Genomic DNA, 15925 nt, shown 5'->3' with positions numbered 1-15925 from the left:
GGGAGCAGCAGAGTCCAGCGAGGCTGAGTAATGGAAAATATTTGCTTTCACTTTAGCAGGGACAGTTTACGGGTGAACAGTCACTGCTGCTGAGAGCAATACAGCTAACAGCCTACCCAGCAATGATGACAGGGGGTTGTGAGACAAAAGCTGTTGAGTTTCAGAGAGACTTCTGCTGTGTCCTAGTTCTCTCCCATTTCACAGTTTTCCACATTACCTTTGATGTCAAAAAACAAAAGAATCAACACACCACAGAAGTTCAGTTATTTTGGACCGAGGCCACAAAAATGCATACCTAGGTTATAAATGCCATGTGACAAAATTCTGCTTGGATCAGGGGGGCTGTTCCCACTCACAGTTTCAATCAACTCTTGCTCTGATATCTCGCTCTGGCTTCTGCTTCAGATACTAATCTTCCTTCTTTTCCCCAAACCTGGGGACATTTGGGTGAGCGGTAAGGGGTTTGGACCCATCTCTAGTCTTGCATTGCTGGTCAGCGAAAAATGCCAGGCTGAGGGCTTCTGAGCGTACCACCCCTCTCACTGCAGTGTTTAAGGGGTCTGTCCCAACCACGTTTGTAGACAGGACCGTGTCTCAACCCTTGCCTCATAAAACTTCTGCTGGGCATTAATGGGGTGAACTTTCCCCTGAGTTATAACCAGACCCTTTCCTCGAAGCCAGGAATCATGCTACACCCATGCAAAAGATATTGAGCCAAACTATGATTATGAGCCAAAAACATTGCACATTTAAAATAAAATCAAAACAAGCCCAGGCTTGATGCAGCTTAAAGTGGGAAGATTAAAAAGCCAGAGCTAATCAATAGGAGCAGTTTCCCTTGCAGGCCCAATAGCATGACATTTGTGTCCATGAGTTAGCTTAATCTTACAGTCAATAGCAAAGCCTGTCTGTAAAAGCAGCTGCCCTCCCTCTGTGATTTGGCCACCATGAAACCGTCCTCTCTTGTAATAAAGTTTCCAGTTTGCAAGTTGGAGTTTGGAGACTAGTTTCTTCAACTGATCAAGCATCTGCATGAGAACAAGCTCCACACAGACCAGAGGACAACATCCAGAGGACTCCTCCACTCTGTTACGCATGGAGAGGCTACAAATCACTCTCCTCAAAAATATTATGTCCAAATGGTCATATTCAGCACTGATTTGCACCTTAGTCAATCCTAAGGAACCTCCATAGACTATAAAACACACTGAAAGTGAGAAATTAGTTCATTTCATGCTTATTTCAAAACTGGGACTAAAAAAGGAGATATACAACAATAGCAAGTTTTCCAATACCTCAGCAGAGCTGGTCTTGAAAATCTGTCCCTCCTACACTCTGGGCAATATTTCTGGAAGTGCAAAGGAAAGAGGAACCCATACAGCTGCGCATGGAAAAGAAAACTGTCTGACGGACGCGCAAAGCAAATCAGCTGCACTTTTGACTGTTTGCTCAAGGGTCCTACTCTAGTTAGCTTGTGTAGCACTAGTAAAACTTTTATCAGAGATAGTCCAGGCCAAGGAGCTGGTGGTATTATGGGAAGAGCTAGTGGTAGAAGCCGAAGACAAAGCACACCTGGATAACTGATTCAGAGTGACTGCACCATGGGGAACTTCAGATTCCCCAAAGGCACAAAGATCTCCGCCCCGAGTCTGACAGCAAGCAAGGAAAATATGGGTCCAACCTTCCTGATGCTGGCTGTATTAAATCCTGGTCAAAATGTCTCCTAACTGGAGAGTTAAAGACACAAAAGGTTGTCCTGCCTGTGTTCTACTGAGGGTTGGAACAGAAGCCCAGAAACTCTCTGTGCTAGCGCTGGCCCCATCGCACCAAGGGAGAGCAGGCAGGAGAGGGGAGAGATACAGGAGAGATGAGGACAGTCCTGCACAGTGACGAGCAAAACCAGCTTGTAAACTGCTTGTCCTCCGGCAGGGACAGTGTCTGCCTCCTTAGGACCACAGCAGCTTTCTGTTGCAGCACCACCCTTCCACATCAACATCTTGCACACAGTATAGCTCAGCGCTTGGTGCCACAGCTTCACCTTCTGCATGATCTGATCTTTGGGATTAAAGGATGCTTTGCAATTCCAAACAAAGTAGAGGAAGATAGCAAGGGGGAAGCATCAAAGAAAACCCTACAGCTTGTGCCTTTTCCCCCTGTTTGGGCAATAGAAATTTTCCTATACTGCTGAAGGACCTTTATCTGGTTTTCCCCTGGGGGAACCCATGCTGTGCAAGTAACATGAAATGAAGAGGAAATATATTTTACTTAAACTCCACACAGCCTACGCTGAGGCGATGTGTTTATACAGAAAAGCTGAGATGCCTTCTAATGTTAAGTACTTTGGAGGTGACTGAAGGACTCGGCAGTGGCTTTTCTATTTTTCTTTATATACTGTTTCTAAGCCTTTTATTCTTGTAGACCATGAGGACCTTTAGTTGTTTTCTCTCCCCCATAGAAAGCTGGAGTCAGCAGCATGGAGCCAGCAGTGACACAAATGTTGGACCAGCATGAAAGCTGAACCAGCCGCTTGTGTAGCATTATCACAGGCAGGAATGAGGCAGCTTCCAACAGGTATTTTGGAATGAAATAGCATGGGAATCTGAATTGTTCTCTCTCAGAAGCTTTCAGTCATTGTGGTGAGTAGCTTACTCATTTTGCTTTTTTGTTTTCTTTAGAGAGATGCATGAGTTGAATCAGTTTTGATGATCAGATCCAAATGTTTGTTAGCTCAGTTTCTGACTAAATGGTCTTTCTGTTTTTCTGTGCCAATTACTACTGGCAGAGCTGATTGCAAACACACACAAACACTCTGGGACATAACGACCTACCTCCCAGCACCTCACAGTCGCTGTCAATACTGTCATGCACCCCTGCAAAGATGTTGGCTAGCGAGGACTTGCCTACACCGTGCTCCCCGATCAGCACCACCCGGTAGCAATTGCTGCCAGACTCAGAGGAGATGACAGAGTCAGATGACTCTGAGGACCAGCTCCTTCTGTAATATTCATCGGGATTGATGGTGTATCGCTTCTGCGGGTTGTACTCATTGGAGTCTTTCTGGACCAGCAGATTCTTCCCATCAGCAGGGATGCTCCATCGCTGCTGCTGCTGCTGCAGGCTGCTGTTGTGGGTGCGACGCATGGTAACGTTGTTAAGGGTCATTTTTTACCCCTAGTGAGAAACAGGGAAATCATAAGTGTTACCCATGAAACATTTAGAAATGCATTAACGCTCTCTTATTAACTTCAAGGCAGCACATCCTGCTTTTCTATAGGGATCTAGTATACAACAAAAGAAAAATTAGACTTTCTGCACTTTTGTAGTTGCTGGTACACGACATAGTGAGTCAGAGGCTGTTTCCTCAGGATCATACCACCCTCATGTGCTAAGTTCTATCATTGTTTAGCCTTTACAAGCTCGTGGCTGTGCTAGGTGTAGCTCAGCCCTGGAAAGGGCGAGGCATTGCTGTGTTCTGTGTCCCAGGAGGAGAAGGAAGGGGCAGCATTCACCAGAGCTGTCCTACACAAGAGCTAGACCCCTGCTGAAGGGCACCCTACAGTACAGGCAGCACCGACAGATACGGCTCCTCATCCTTTGTGCATAACGGGGGGCAAACAGAGGCACTGGTCCGAGTTGCCTCGGACTCCCAATGCAGCTGGACGTACAGCATCTTTCACATTGTGCAGGTTCTAGCTGCTTTAGGAGGCAGCAATGGGAGAAAAAGCTCATAAATTCACAGGTATTAAATCATTAACTTCATTTACTGCACAATCAGCTAGATAGGTTCACTCTTCTTATCTAAACATGGCTCTTAACTACCTTTCACTCAGCAAACTCTATTTTGCCTTGCTTGGAGGCAGAGGACAGTGATGTCATTCTCACGAGCCAACAGCTACCATTTTTAGGAAAGTTACTTTGATGCATTCCACTTCCCAAAGTGACAGTTATTTAGACATTTTGCTTTTCGCCTTCTATCTGATGTTTCTCGGCTCTCTTCTCCTTATTAGTAAATAGGATAATTGTCCGTAACATGCACCTGACCTCTTTGAAACCTGAATAATAGGTGGTGAATGAAAAAGAGTACAGCAAAGCACGAAAACAACACAAATTATTATTCCTCTTCACACAAAACGGAAAACTTCTGTGAATAAATGCACAGCAGGACATGGGACGAATACACAGAAAAAGCACACCCTGTCTGAACTTACTTCCACATACGCAACGTTTTCTCTGCGATGTGCAGCACTTAGGGGCAAAACAAGATCCTTTGCATGTTCCTAGTCACAGTAACGTTGTCAGTAAGAAATATATCTAAATTAGAAATTGCAAACCAAGCAAAGGCGGCTTCAAAAACAAAATGAAATATTTACTGCGGTGGATTTTTTTCCTTGCAGTTACCCCACTGAAAAGACCAGATGAGAAAAAACAGCTCCGGTTCAAACAACAGCGCCTAATTCACAACCTGCAACTAACAGTCACTCACTAAACCGTCAGAAACACGAACATGTTACAAATTCACCCCTAACACGTTTTCATCCTTCATTAAACAAAGCCAGACGAGTCCCTGTCACACACTACATTCCGAGTTCAAACTAGTTTTGATTCCCTGGGTTGCATTTAGCCGCCTGAGTCTCTAGCACCAACAGTAACAGCCTGTGTCCGAACCAGCGCTGCCTTACTTCTGCCAGGCTCCTCCGAGCAGCGGGGTCCCTCGCTGGCACGACCCTTCTCCCTCAGCGGGCTGCAGCACACTCAGCTGCTCTGCCGAAGTAAATCCTCTCCTGCTTTGGGGCTGCCTCTTTAATTCTTTCTCGGCAAACCTGGTTTATATTAAGCCCATCTGATCAGAGACAGGGCTTTTCCGTGACGTGGTTGGCCTTTCCATACAACAGCCAGCCCCCAGCTGGGAGGAAGCAGACATGCAGAAGAGCAAAAAGTTGCAAACAATCTCAAAAGACTTACTCAAAATCATATGATTGTCTTAATATTGCCAGTAAAATAAACACGTTTGGTTGTTGCATGATGAAAACAGGAAAGCGAAAAAACCCAGAATAATAGATGCCATTTCACCCCACTCTGTTTTTCATTCAAATGTTATCAAAACTAATGCTGATTAAAAAATGAAATGTTTCATTAATGCATAAATTGCTGTAAATTTATTACGTTCTCTGTCTGCAAAATACACTTAACCTCCTGCTGGGCAAAGCGTTTGTCCAGAATAAAATATCTGAATATTATTTTGGAATTATCTTAAAAGTAGGAATATTATTCTGTTTTGTTTTGTTTTGTTTTAAAAAAAAGCTCTAATATTTACAATCCTATTTTTCTCTGTCAGCCTCCAAGTGACTCCAAAGTGACCCAGTTTCCTGAACTGCATAATGAGCTCTCACTTCTGCTGCAACCCTTTACTAGCAAGGGCTTGAAAAAACATCCAGCTACAAATTCAGTGCTACTGCAGCTGGATGGTGGCAAAGATGCATCAGAACACACCAAGTCGGCATAAAGTCAGAGTAGCACAGAGCTGATACTGTCCACAGGATCAGATACATAGTGTACCTGCCACAAACCCAAAGTCTGCTCCTTAAATTTGTATAGTTTCATAGCTCATTGAGAAAAGAAATTTTGCCAGAAGGAAAAATATATTAAAAACTGTAATGTGTGCCACTAGGTGACACTTCTAACAACATATGCAAAATACTTCTTGATTAACAAATGAAGAGTAATAAACTTATACAGAACTACTCAGTAGGGGTACCACAACTTATATAAAAGTATATAGAAACTCTATAGTTAGCTTTCAATTATCCAGACTCTGGATTAACTATGAAGAGCTCAGAACCAAGCCCTTTCCTTTATATTTACAATCTCCTAGTTACTCTATCAGCCCCTAAATCTAATAGGTGACTAATTCTTATTCAGCCTGTAGGAAGTCTGAACAACTTTGTTTCTGAGCAGGGAAAAAAAAATTTTCATGAGCCCATTCTTCTCACCCTTTTTGCTACAGGCAAGCAAATCTTTAACTGACAATGTACCTTTATTAAAGGGAGCAATGATATGCAGAAAAGAACACCTCTTGCTATGATTGCAGCCTAGCACTTATTTCACGTTCCTCCACTGTAAAAATAATTGGGTTTCCCCTGAAAAAGCAGACCTTTGCAAAATTCTTCAACTGAAATCTGCTTGGTTTCCCCTTCGGCTTTATTGCATTCCTATATCTTTCACGGGGATTTTCAGGGACCTCCTGAGCCCATTCTTAAGTTTGAAGAGCCAGGAGCTTTTCCAAAAGTAATAGGCACTCATCAATGTACATAGAAATTATTCAGAACTACCAAGGGGAGAACTGAGCGAAAATATGTCCTGATTCTCCTTCACCTGTGTTTCAGTGCTTGGCAGCAGCTGAACTGGCCCTCATCCTGCATCTCCACCTCACCTGTCTCTCACACATCAGGCACCGAGACTCTGCTGCTGAGTGATAATCCCAAGGAGCACCAAGTGCCATGTCCCTCTGCATAGGATGTGCAGAATGGCTTTTAATACTTACTGCACAAAACGCAACAATATCTCTGTCAGGGAAGATTTATGGCATGGCCAGCGGTTTGCAAAAAGATGTCAGCATACTCAGCTGAAGTTGTTCCTGTTTTTTGAAACATGCTGGAAATCATGAAGGTGAGCGAGTTGTTGGAGTACTGTGCTCTGCACCTCAGGTTCACTTAGGTCTCTTCAAGTTGTCCAGAATTTGTCACCACGGATAAAAGAGACAAACCTGCCCACAGCAGGACTGGAGAGAATTACGGCCAGATTTATCTCAGCAGAACTGTAGGCTCTGACAACTCATCTGACTGTTTATTACATATCATAGCAGAAAGCGCAGACAGCAGAAATAAACCGAAGTCAGAAAAGCCTTTGTGTTTAGTTACAGTTAGTGTTAGATTAGGAATGGCTAGACATCATCTTCCATATGCTCTTCATAAAATTCAAGGCAGACAAAGAAAACGCAGCTCTCCAGCAACCACACAATATATCTCTTCTATAAAGCCATCCATAAGGGTTGTCCCGACCATGGCATGAAGCACTTGCACTTGAGAAACTTGCACGTGTGTTTTCCTTTGTTCTGCCTCTTCCAAGCCTATTCTTGTTTTCCAACTGCACAATTAACTCTTCAGGTCCCATTCTGTACTACTGCCTGCCTCCACATGACGAAGAGCTCTTGTTCCTCAGGGAACGCTATCAGCACTCATGAATTTCAATCACTATATATCTGTGGGGAAAACTTTTCCTTACTTTCTTTCAAATCTGGGGAGAGGTACAGTGTTTCCAGCCTCCTTGCAAGGGATAACAGCGGGTTGATTGATGAAATAGGTGAACTGAGCCTTTCTCAACAGGCCTGACTGTAGGCTTGGATTTCCAAATGCCACCTCATAGACTGATGGAGGCTGATGCAGCCCTGGTCTCCTCAGCCCTCTTGCACTCTCTGCTAGTCCACACCTCTGCAACCCAGCCTGCCTGAGGCACAGGCACAAGGAGACACAAACCACAAGGCCACGTGCCATCATAAAGCATATGAGCGCTTGGATGTTACTGCCTGGTGCGATATTAAAACTCAGAGTGATTGCTTCTCACCCATCTTATCCATTCTCTGCTTCAATAGTCATGTCTAAAAGGAATGCCCCCTGCAGCAGGATGAAGTAAACATCGCAGAGTAACAGCCCTGCATTCCTTCTCCAGACAGTTACAATTAGACCGGGTGATGCCCAGAGCAATTAGACAGAAATTTTCCATTGGATATAAAACATCAGCATTTTTTAGTGACACTTAATTAGCCATTTTGTATTTATGTCTATGAAGGCAAAAGTAGTTCCTCAAATCACCTTCTGGCATAAGGGTTGTGTATAGAGAGAATCTGAATCAACTTGGAGGGGGAGGGAAATGCAAGGGGGAAAAAAACTCAACAAAGCAGGAAAAACAAATTTCAGATTTATTTTACTAGAAATGGAATGCACAGTGTCTGAAAGTGCACTTTCTCCCCATGCATTTAGCAGGAGAGTACACCTTCATTTCACATTTGCAGCATTTCACATTTTGTTTCTCACATCTGTCAGTGCTGGCTGCCCCTTGGCAGTTCTCAGCCCCACCAGTAACACCAGCTAGGGACAGAAATGGGTTTGGGTCTAGGCACAGTGCTGGGCTGGATGGTACAGACACACTGGGAATACCAGCCGTTTACTGTGTGCCCCGGGGGAGCTGCTCCAGTCACCATCTGTTCCTGCAGCTCCGTGAGCGAGTATAGAAAAAAAAGCAAAAATACATGTGCGATGAAGCTGCATTAGGTCCGTAGCAATTATTTACGTCAGCTCATGCCCATGGATTTGTCTTTGCCTTTCCTGCTTCACATCCAATGACCAGGTAGGAAGTTTCATGCTGAGTGAGAAAGGTACCAGGGATAAAATACTCTGAAACTGAGAGGTATGATGTAGGGAAATGAAGGATTATGTGCCTGAGGAGAACTACTGAGGGTCTAAAGTGGGGGAAGGGACAGAGAAAGACACTCAGAAATTAAGGAATAATAAAACTTGGATTTATTTTTAGGGAAACAGAATCAGGAGCACCTTAAAGTGCCGGCCCTTCCCACCCACCCCAACCCACCCTTAAAAATAAGCCACTGCTACCTTCAGAGGAATAGATTTGGTAGACTCTGTTCCCAGCAATTGTTTGCACGGGGTATTGAATTTGTTCCACCACCTTTTTTTCCCCCATACCACAGCAGCATTTTTACAATTCTTTAACTAGGCACTAAAAGCAGAACGTGATCCTTTGGTGATGGAGCACAAGGATAGGGAAGAAGCACTGACCTGTACTCCTTGTGCACAAGACAGCAGGGAAAGCCAGCATTAGAGCTCTTGGGGAATAGGATTGCCTTTAATCAGCTACCTCATTAGAGAACCCCTCATTAGTCTATTACTTGTAGATAATCTGGATTCTGATGTATCAAAAGGAGGGCGCGCTCCATATGCATGCGCTGTAGAGCCTTGGTGACTCTAATGTGTATTTTCCGCATTAATGCACTAAGCCAGCACAGTCTAATACTCAGCAAAGGGTGAGAAATGAGCAGCCAGAGGAAGGGATGCAGTTCAGTTCATAATAAAATACAAGTTACTTTTTAGTCTAGTTAACTGAAAAGGCAAAACAATTTAAAAAACCGTCAGCTGTGGGAAAAAAAGAACAATGATAAAGAGCAAATGGCAAAACCAAATTATTTCAGTAGGAGTTACTTAGAAAAAAGACTGTCTCTTTGCCACCCTTGCACTGAATAACATCAATGAATTCTGCCGATAATTGTCCAGGAAACAGGATTAAGTCATATATGACATTAATAAATGTGCTTTTCAAATGAAATCAACGCAAATTAAAAAATCATAATATACTAATAATAGTAAGATGTGAGCTAGCCATAAATGTTCTTCGAATACTGAGCTAAAAAAACTTTCAGACAAATGGCACCAGCACAGACCATTTTTTGCAGTTGGGATCTTTGTGGTATGTTGCAGTCCTCGGTGCAATCAGATTTGGCAGCCACGGTCTCCTTTGCAGCTGCAGCCCTCACAGATCTCAGTAACTTGATTTTATAGCACTAAGTCATGGTGGTAATTTAATGATAGGCAACTTCTCCGTTAGCAAAATGTAGGTTAGAAATCTCAGCAGAATAATCTGGGCCTCTGATCTTCAGAAATGTTGAAGGGAGATCCAGAAAAAGGTCTTTTTCTCCAAACGCAGTTTCTTCTTCATTGTGGTGCAAGTGCAACCAACATAGCTACCAACAGTCAGGCATACTCACACAAAAATACAAAGGAAGCCCTCAAAAGCCTGCCAATAAAAGCAAATTTACTTTAAAAATATTGTATGTGGTGGCCAGAGCCTGACTTTGAGGTCCTGATTACGTTTATCTACACAGCAAGCCTGCCTGGGATGGAAACGGAGCACCGCTGAGCTCTCTGACCCACCTTGGCTTGCAAAACTGCTCCTGGTTTGACATCATTAAAAGGTGTTTTGGGCTTATTGTCTGGGTGGAGGAATCCCACCACTGGGGCAGGAGCTGACATGAGGTCCTGGACAGGGTGGGGGAGCCCTGGGAAGCTGGGCAGGGCTGTGGGTGCCCTCAGGGCCCCAACACCCACTTGGCACACTCATTGAGGAAAGGTGGTGGCATATCGTTGAGGTTTGGCCAAGGCAGAGCTGAGTTCGGCCAGACCGGTTTCAGCTGAGGTCATGCCAAGGCTGTTATTCACACCTGAACCAGGAGAAAGGTGGCGTGTAAAAAAGCACAACACATGCCGGTGGGTAAAGCAGCTACGCTCTTCTTCCAAAAGCCCAGGCCACAGCTGGAGTATGGCGTCGGGGCATTGTATCCCCCCAGCCCCCCACCCCCCACCCCCCCACCCCGCAGCTCTCTTTACTGCACAGACAACTGGAAGTAACAAAACCACAGCTAAATATGGTCTGCTTGGAGGGAGCCGGTGGCTCTTGTCTTTCCCCGTTTACAGTATCATCCATCCGGTCCCCCTGGTTCAGCGTTTGGCTGCCCACTCACCACACCAGCACCTAGTAAAGTGATGCTTCATGCGATTACTTGGTGATTCACCGTCTTGTTTGGATTTTCTGGCTCCTGGGCTCATGTTTATCAGCAAAACACACGCTTTCTCCAGCATCAGACTGTAAGCTGATTGGAGCCATACGAAATGCCTTTGAGTGAGATGCTCTACACAGTCAGGCATAATTAATGTCTATTTAATTGAACAACGGCATCTCTTTTTATTTACAGGGCTTTACTCCCATGTCTTTCAGCACGTACTTTCCAGTTTTCCAAAATGTAAGATGTGAAAATGAACATGTAAGTGAGAATATGCTGATTATTTTCTTTTTGAAGATCCAATTCTTCACCTCTGTTGTACTGTGTTCACGACAGGACAACTAGCGCTGAGTGCTGCAGGCAGGATTCACTTCACCTCATTTAGACTACTTGCCTTGATTCCCAGAGGGAAGCAGACAGGGTTAACCAGGCAGCTCCAGGGTGATTCATCTAACACAGGTTGTGTGAATCACAGAGACGTCTCTCTCCAGACAGAGAAGGAGACGAGTCTCTCTGCATTAACGCTAGCCTGAAACTGCGCTGCCTGAAAGCTAGATTGGCAGTCAAATGAAATGAAGAAATCCACAACAGCCTGAAGGCAAATATTTACCAGTGCTTTTTTTGACAGGCAATAAGTAAGACAAGGTTTAAGATGTAATCATGACATATGCAACACTCAATAAAACTATCCTGCTGTAGTACAGGAGGTGCATAAATGCACAAGAAACTTGGCCACAAACCTGGAGAAACAAGTACATGTGCCATGTTCAGTGTGGATGGCAACAGGGGTCTTTTCCCAGTAGCTGCTGGGACACTTCTGGGAAGGAATTACTTCTGTTGCCATCCACACTGACCGAGTGTCACTAATACATAAGGGAGCACGGCTTGTGGAGTTTTCTGCTCTGCTTCTGCAAGCCAACTTGTATTATCACTATGCATCACCACGGACACATCCTGTTCCATCCATCCAGCCTCCTGAGAAAGGAAGATCACAGCCAGCATGTTTTTCAGGAAGCATACTCAAAAAAATGCCAGCAGTTACAATGCTGCCAGCTTCAGTCTTGCTTTGCAAAGCCAGCTCCTTGGCACTGAAAGCTCTTGTGTTCCTGCAGGAGCCAGAAAGGGCTGGCACAGCTACAGCAGGATCCTCTCAAGCTTTCTAGCTGGAACACGCACATGCACACATGTATGTCTGTGCTCAAGCTGCTGGGTGACCTTCTACGACCACCAATTTTTTGTCTCTTGCTTTCTCTCTATGGTTTTAATAAAATGTATTCATTTTGAAAGCAGGCAGTAAACACAGGAGCTGGGCATAACAAAAAAAGCCATCACTACTAACTGAAATCAATAATTTTGATGGGTGGCAGAACCTTTAAAACTTTCACTTCATTGTGCTCCAGTGCCAATCATGCATCTGCAAAATGTACATCTCTGTGATGTGTGGGACAACACTGTCCTTTTCAGAAGCAGCGGACTGCAAGTTCTCTGTCACACACATTTTTCCTTCTTCATGGTAATTAACACATTATTCAATGCTTTCTGAGCATTTTTTATGCTGAAAGCTACTAGAGTTTCACATTAATAGGGGAGGACTTGTTCTCATGAAACTAAGGACACTGAGCGTGCTACCGATTCAAAGATACAGGTGGCTAGAAAAGGGAATGTCCATCAGTTGCTCAAGCCCATTTCTCAGGTGAGCTGCTCCAAAGCTGCACACCTGACATGCATGGTTCCAGTGAAGCAAAAATACTGGTAGGGATACTGGTAGGGAAAAGCTTTGATTTCTTAAGCCTGTGGAAGTAGCTACAGCCCTGGGTTTCACAAATCCTCTGTGCTGGTGGAAGTTTAATCAATGGTCAGGCTGGCAGATGTAGAAGCTAAAAGAAAAATAGCTAATTCAAAGTTCACAAGCCCAAGGAACGTAATTCTAGGATGACTCATAAACTAGATCTGATTGTTGATGCTCTACAAATCTCCGTTCTACGTAGCTCACAACTGGCTGACAGCAGAGTGAGCGAGCCGGCTCCCCAGCCACGCTCTCCCTGCCATCGTTGCATGCTCTCTGCAGCCGTGGTCTGACGGATTTTAAACAGTTCTGTGGCATCGTAAAGTAAGACTCAACGTACCACAAACATGAACTGAGATGATTACGCATATCGTAGTTAATGAAGAGGGACGTGAGGGGGAACAGTCCAGACACATCCTATTGCAAAAGGCAGAGAAAATATGTTTGACTTCTGACCCCAAGACTATGCTGCTGGCAATTACACCACCACTGCTGGGCAGTACAATGCTGCCTGCAGAATTTCTGCCCCATCAGCAGGGTATTCTCAAGGGCAGCTTGGGCTCAGTGAGTCAGTGGAGGGAAATGGACCCCTTCAGAAGGGGCAGCAGAGCAGCTAAGGTAGGCTTCGGTGCTGAATTGTCTCCTGTCCTCTCCCTCGCTCACAACTTAAGGAAAAGGTGAAGCTAAAATGAGCAGCACCCTTAGGGGACAAGATGTTCTTTCATTAAAGGATCACATGGAAAAACTCTGACAGCTTACCTGATCGTCAAATATCTGCTCTTATGAGATGCCTCCCTCTCCTCTCACACTGGTGTCTATCACAAGTCACCCTTAAAATAAGTCAAAATCAAGCATAATTGAGATTTTAAAATCTGTCCAAATTGCATAAAGGGAAAACAGCAGTGAAAGTCCACATGTTCCATATGATAGGGGATCCACATCCATATGGGGATGAACACCTCATGCCCCATATACCTGCACATTTCTGGTTCAGCAAAACCTGTGCAACACACATACCTGGATGCTTCTCACACTTCACACAAAGGACAGATATATCTACTGCCTTCATTACCCTGGATTCTCCCTGCTGACTGCCCTCACCTTGCAGGTCTTCAACGGCACCTTTGGTTTATTTTCTGATTAATCACATGATTATTATTGTCCTTATGTTGCATATAATTCATTAACTTGTTAAGTGTACTTGGCAACACTCTGCTGCTGGCCTCACAACTCTAATTTCACCTCCAGACCATGCCAGTGGTTTCTCAGTGGCAGCTGCGCGTAGCATAGCCTCTGCTGAAGCTGCTGCTTCACCAGATTAGCATCCAACACTAGCAGAACCTCGGCTGCCTGGCCCTGGCTTGGTCTGGAAGCAATGAAAGTAGCAATCATATGTATTTATCCTTTTTGAAGAAAACAAAACGCGGTGACAGGGATAACCATAGCCAGCACTGAAGACTGGCAGCCACACCAGCTCTCTGCATCCTATGGCAAAGCAAAAGACAGAATAACCCCAAGTTCAGATGTGAAAAAGTAAGGTATAGTGTCCTGCAGAGTCAAATGCACTGTCTGTGATATTAATTACTAACTTCATTAGAGCTACACAAATCACTTGGTAGTAACCTTTTTGTTCATTTAAAGTCTGCGTCACTACTTTAGTTATTGTCTTTCCATGATGCACTTGTGGAGTGTTTGCTTCCCTGACAACAGAGCAGCAAGTTCCCCAAACCAACCTGTTTAAATGCACAAATTGTGTGCATTGCATTTGGGGGGAAAGTGATTTATTAAACACCAACATACATGGAGAAATTCCCAAGCAGGCTTAACAGACCCTTCTGCTTGCTGTCACCGCGCCAGCTGCAGCGGAGGGAAGGAGCTGCCAAGTTCAAACCCACATCAAAACGCTCAGGACTGCCATAGAGGCTGCCTCCTGTAGGGCTTGGGCAAGCCAGGGACTTCAGTTGCCACCCCATCTGGGAAACAGGCAGGGGACATCTGGGGAACTCCTCCATCAGGAGGAGATCACAGCCAAGCCAGCCCAGCCCAGAAAAGTTGGGGGTCATCATCACCTTGTTACATATTCAAGCCCATGTGGCCATAAGTGACAGCAAGCATTAAAAAGCTTAGTTCAAGCTTTTATTTAACACAGCAAGACTGAAACATCTTAATGTTAAAAATAGCCACCGTTAATACTCAGTGTTACCCAACGGCTGAACTAGGTTATAGTCTTTTTCAGTTTAATTGGGGATAGCCCAATACATAAATAGATTGTGGTTATGTTTAGCTGGGTACAAGGATTAGAGACTGGTTTAATACAGAAGCAGATCCTGATTTCCACTTAGGAAATAGAAAGAGATTATCTTGACTGTACAATAGAGCCCAAACACAATGACGAACCAGCAAACAGTGAGTTTCTTTAATTAGGGATGTTTACTGATGACCGTGACCTGACACTTCCGATGCTTATGTCACTTCCTATGCTAAGACAAGGGCATCCCTTAAGTATTATGAGATAGGTAAATACTCCAAGGGAAGAACGCTAAAGACTAAGTTATCACTGACACTGAGGGCATATGCCAGGTATTAAAAGGCGTGTGTTGTACTCCTCGTCCTGCCTCTTGTTAGTAAGGCATCCCTCCAGAGCAGCAGCCCTTGGGTTTCAGGGGTTGTACTGTGCAGTTTTATTCAGACATCTGGAGCAGATCTCTATATCGTTAGGTCTTGGGTTTTAAATCAGTAAAACAATACAGGCATAATACAGTGCTTGTGAGGAATATTGGAAAAATCACTTAGATTATTAAAAGAAATCATAGCTGGTATGGAAAATATTGCTAAAATAATAATTTGCTTCTAACTATTTAAAAGAGAACTTCTGAAACAGTTACAAAGCTGAGATTGAAAGAATTGGAAACAACATCATTATTATTTAACATACACAGTCAGAGACCAAGCTCCTTTGTGCCAAGCACCATACAAACATACATCAAAAATACAGCCCTTGTCCCAGACAGCTGTCAGCCTCATTATTAAATGAGAAGCATGGAAAACAGAAGGAAATAAAGACAGAGCACTGGTCAACAGGAAAGGCAATGGCCAGAGTAAATCATCATCACAACAGACATCAAATATTTGCAGAATAATCATAGAAGACTTTTATGGAGACTTTAATGGAGAATTAAATAGCTTTGTGGTCTACAGGGATCTTCTAGGCACGAGGAACAGCACAGGAAAAGGTATGGAAGTGTGGGAACTGTAGATAAATTCTCTTTCATTGCTATGGAAAAGAGATTTTCTTTGGAGCACAGCTCAGTACATTTCCTCACAGAATCCCAAATAGCTTTGGGGCTTTTAGCGTGCCTTTACATGGCCCATAGAATTTGTCATCCAGTTTCAGGCAATGTTCGTCATCTATGATGTAACACAACAGTCTGTTAGTCTGAGTCCCACTTGGTTTCTCAAAAACAGAAATCACAGAAAATATTTAATTTGCCCATATTTATGTTTTCTCATTTTTT

At 44.0% G+C, this 15925-nt stretch overlaps 1 protein-coding gene across 2 annotated transcripts in view; it reads right to left on the bottom strand.

The window, feature by feature from the left end:
• The window catches only part of GEM (GTP binding protein overexpressed in skeletal muscle), a 33427-nt gene that overhangs the window by 4003 nt on the left and 13499 nt on the right, over positions 1-15925 (bottom strand). Inside the window, exons 1-2 of one of the 2 annotated variants that reach the window (XM_005231012.3) lie at positions 4680-4855; positions 2829-3171 (exon numbers count right to left, since the gene is read on the bottom strand). In XM_005231012.3, coding sequence (XP_005231069.1) covers positions 2829-3162 — 334 coding nt within the window. In that variant the 5' untranslated portion in view covers positions 3163-3171; positions 4680-4855. Of the gene's footprint in view, positions 1-2828; positions 3172-4679; positions 4856-15925 lie in introns of those variants that run through there. The other variant, XM_055800550.1, reaches the window with a different exon arrangement.

The sequence above is a fragment of the Falco peregrinus genome, chromosome 3 (genome assembly GCF_023634155.1).
Source record: "Falco peregrinus isolate bFalPer1 chromosome 3, bFalPer1.pri, whole genome shotgun sequence".
Taxonomy (NCBI): Eukaryota; Metazoa; Chordata; class Aves; order Falconiformes; family Falconidae; genus Falco; species Falco peregrinus.
Note: the sequence above shows the minus strand (reverse complement) of the source record. Positions and strands in the feature narration are given on the sequence as shown.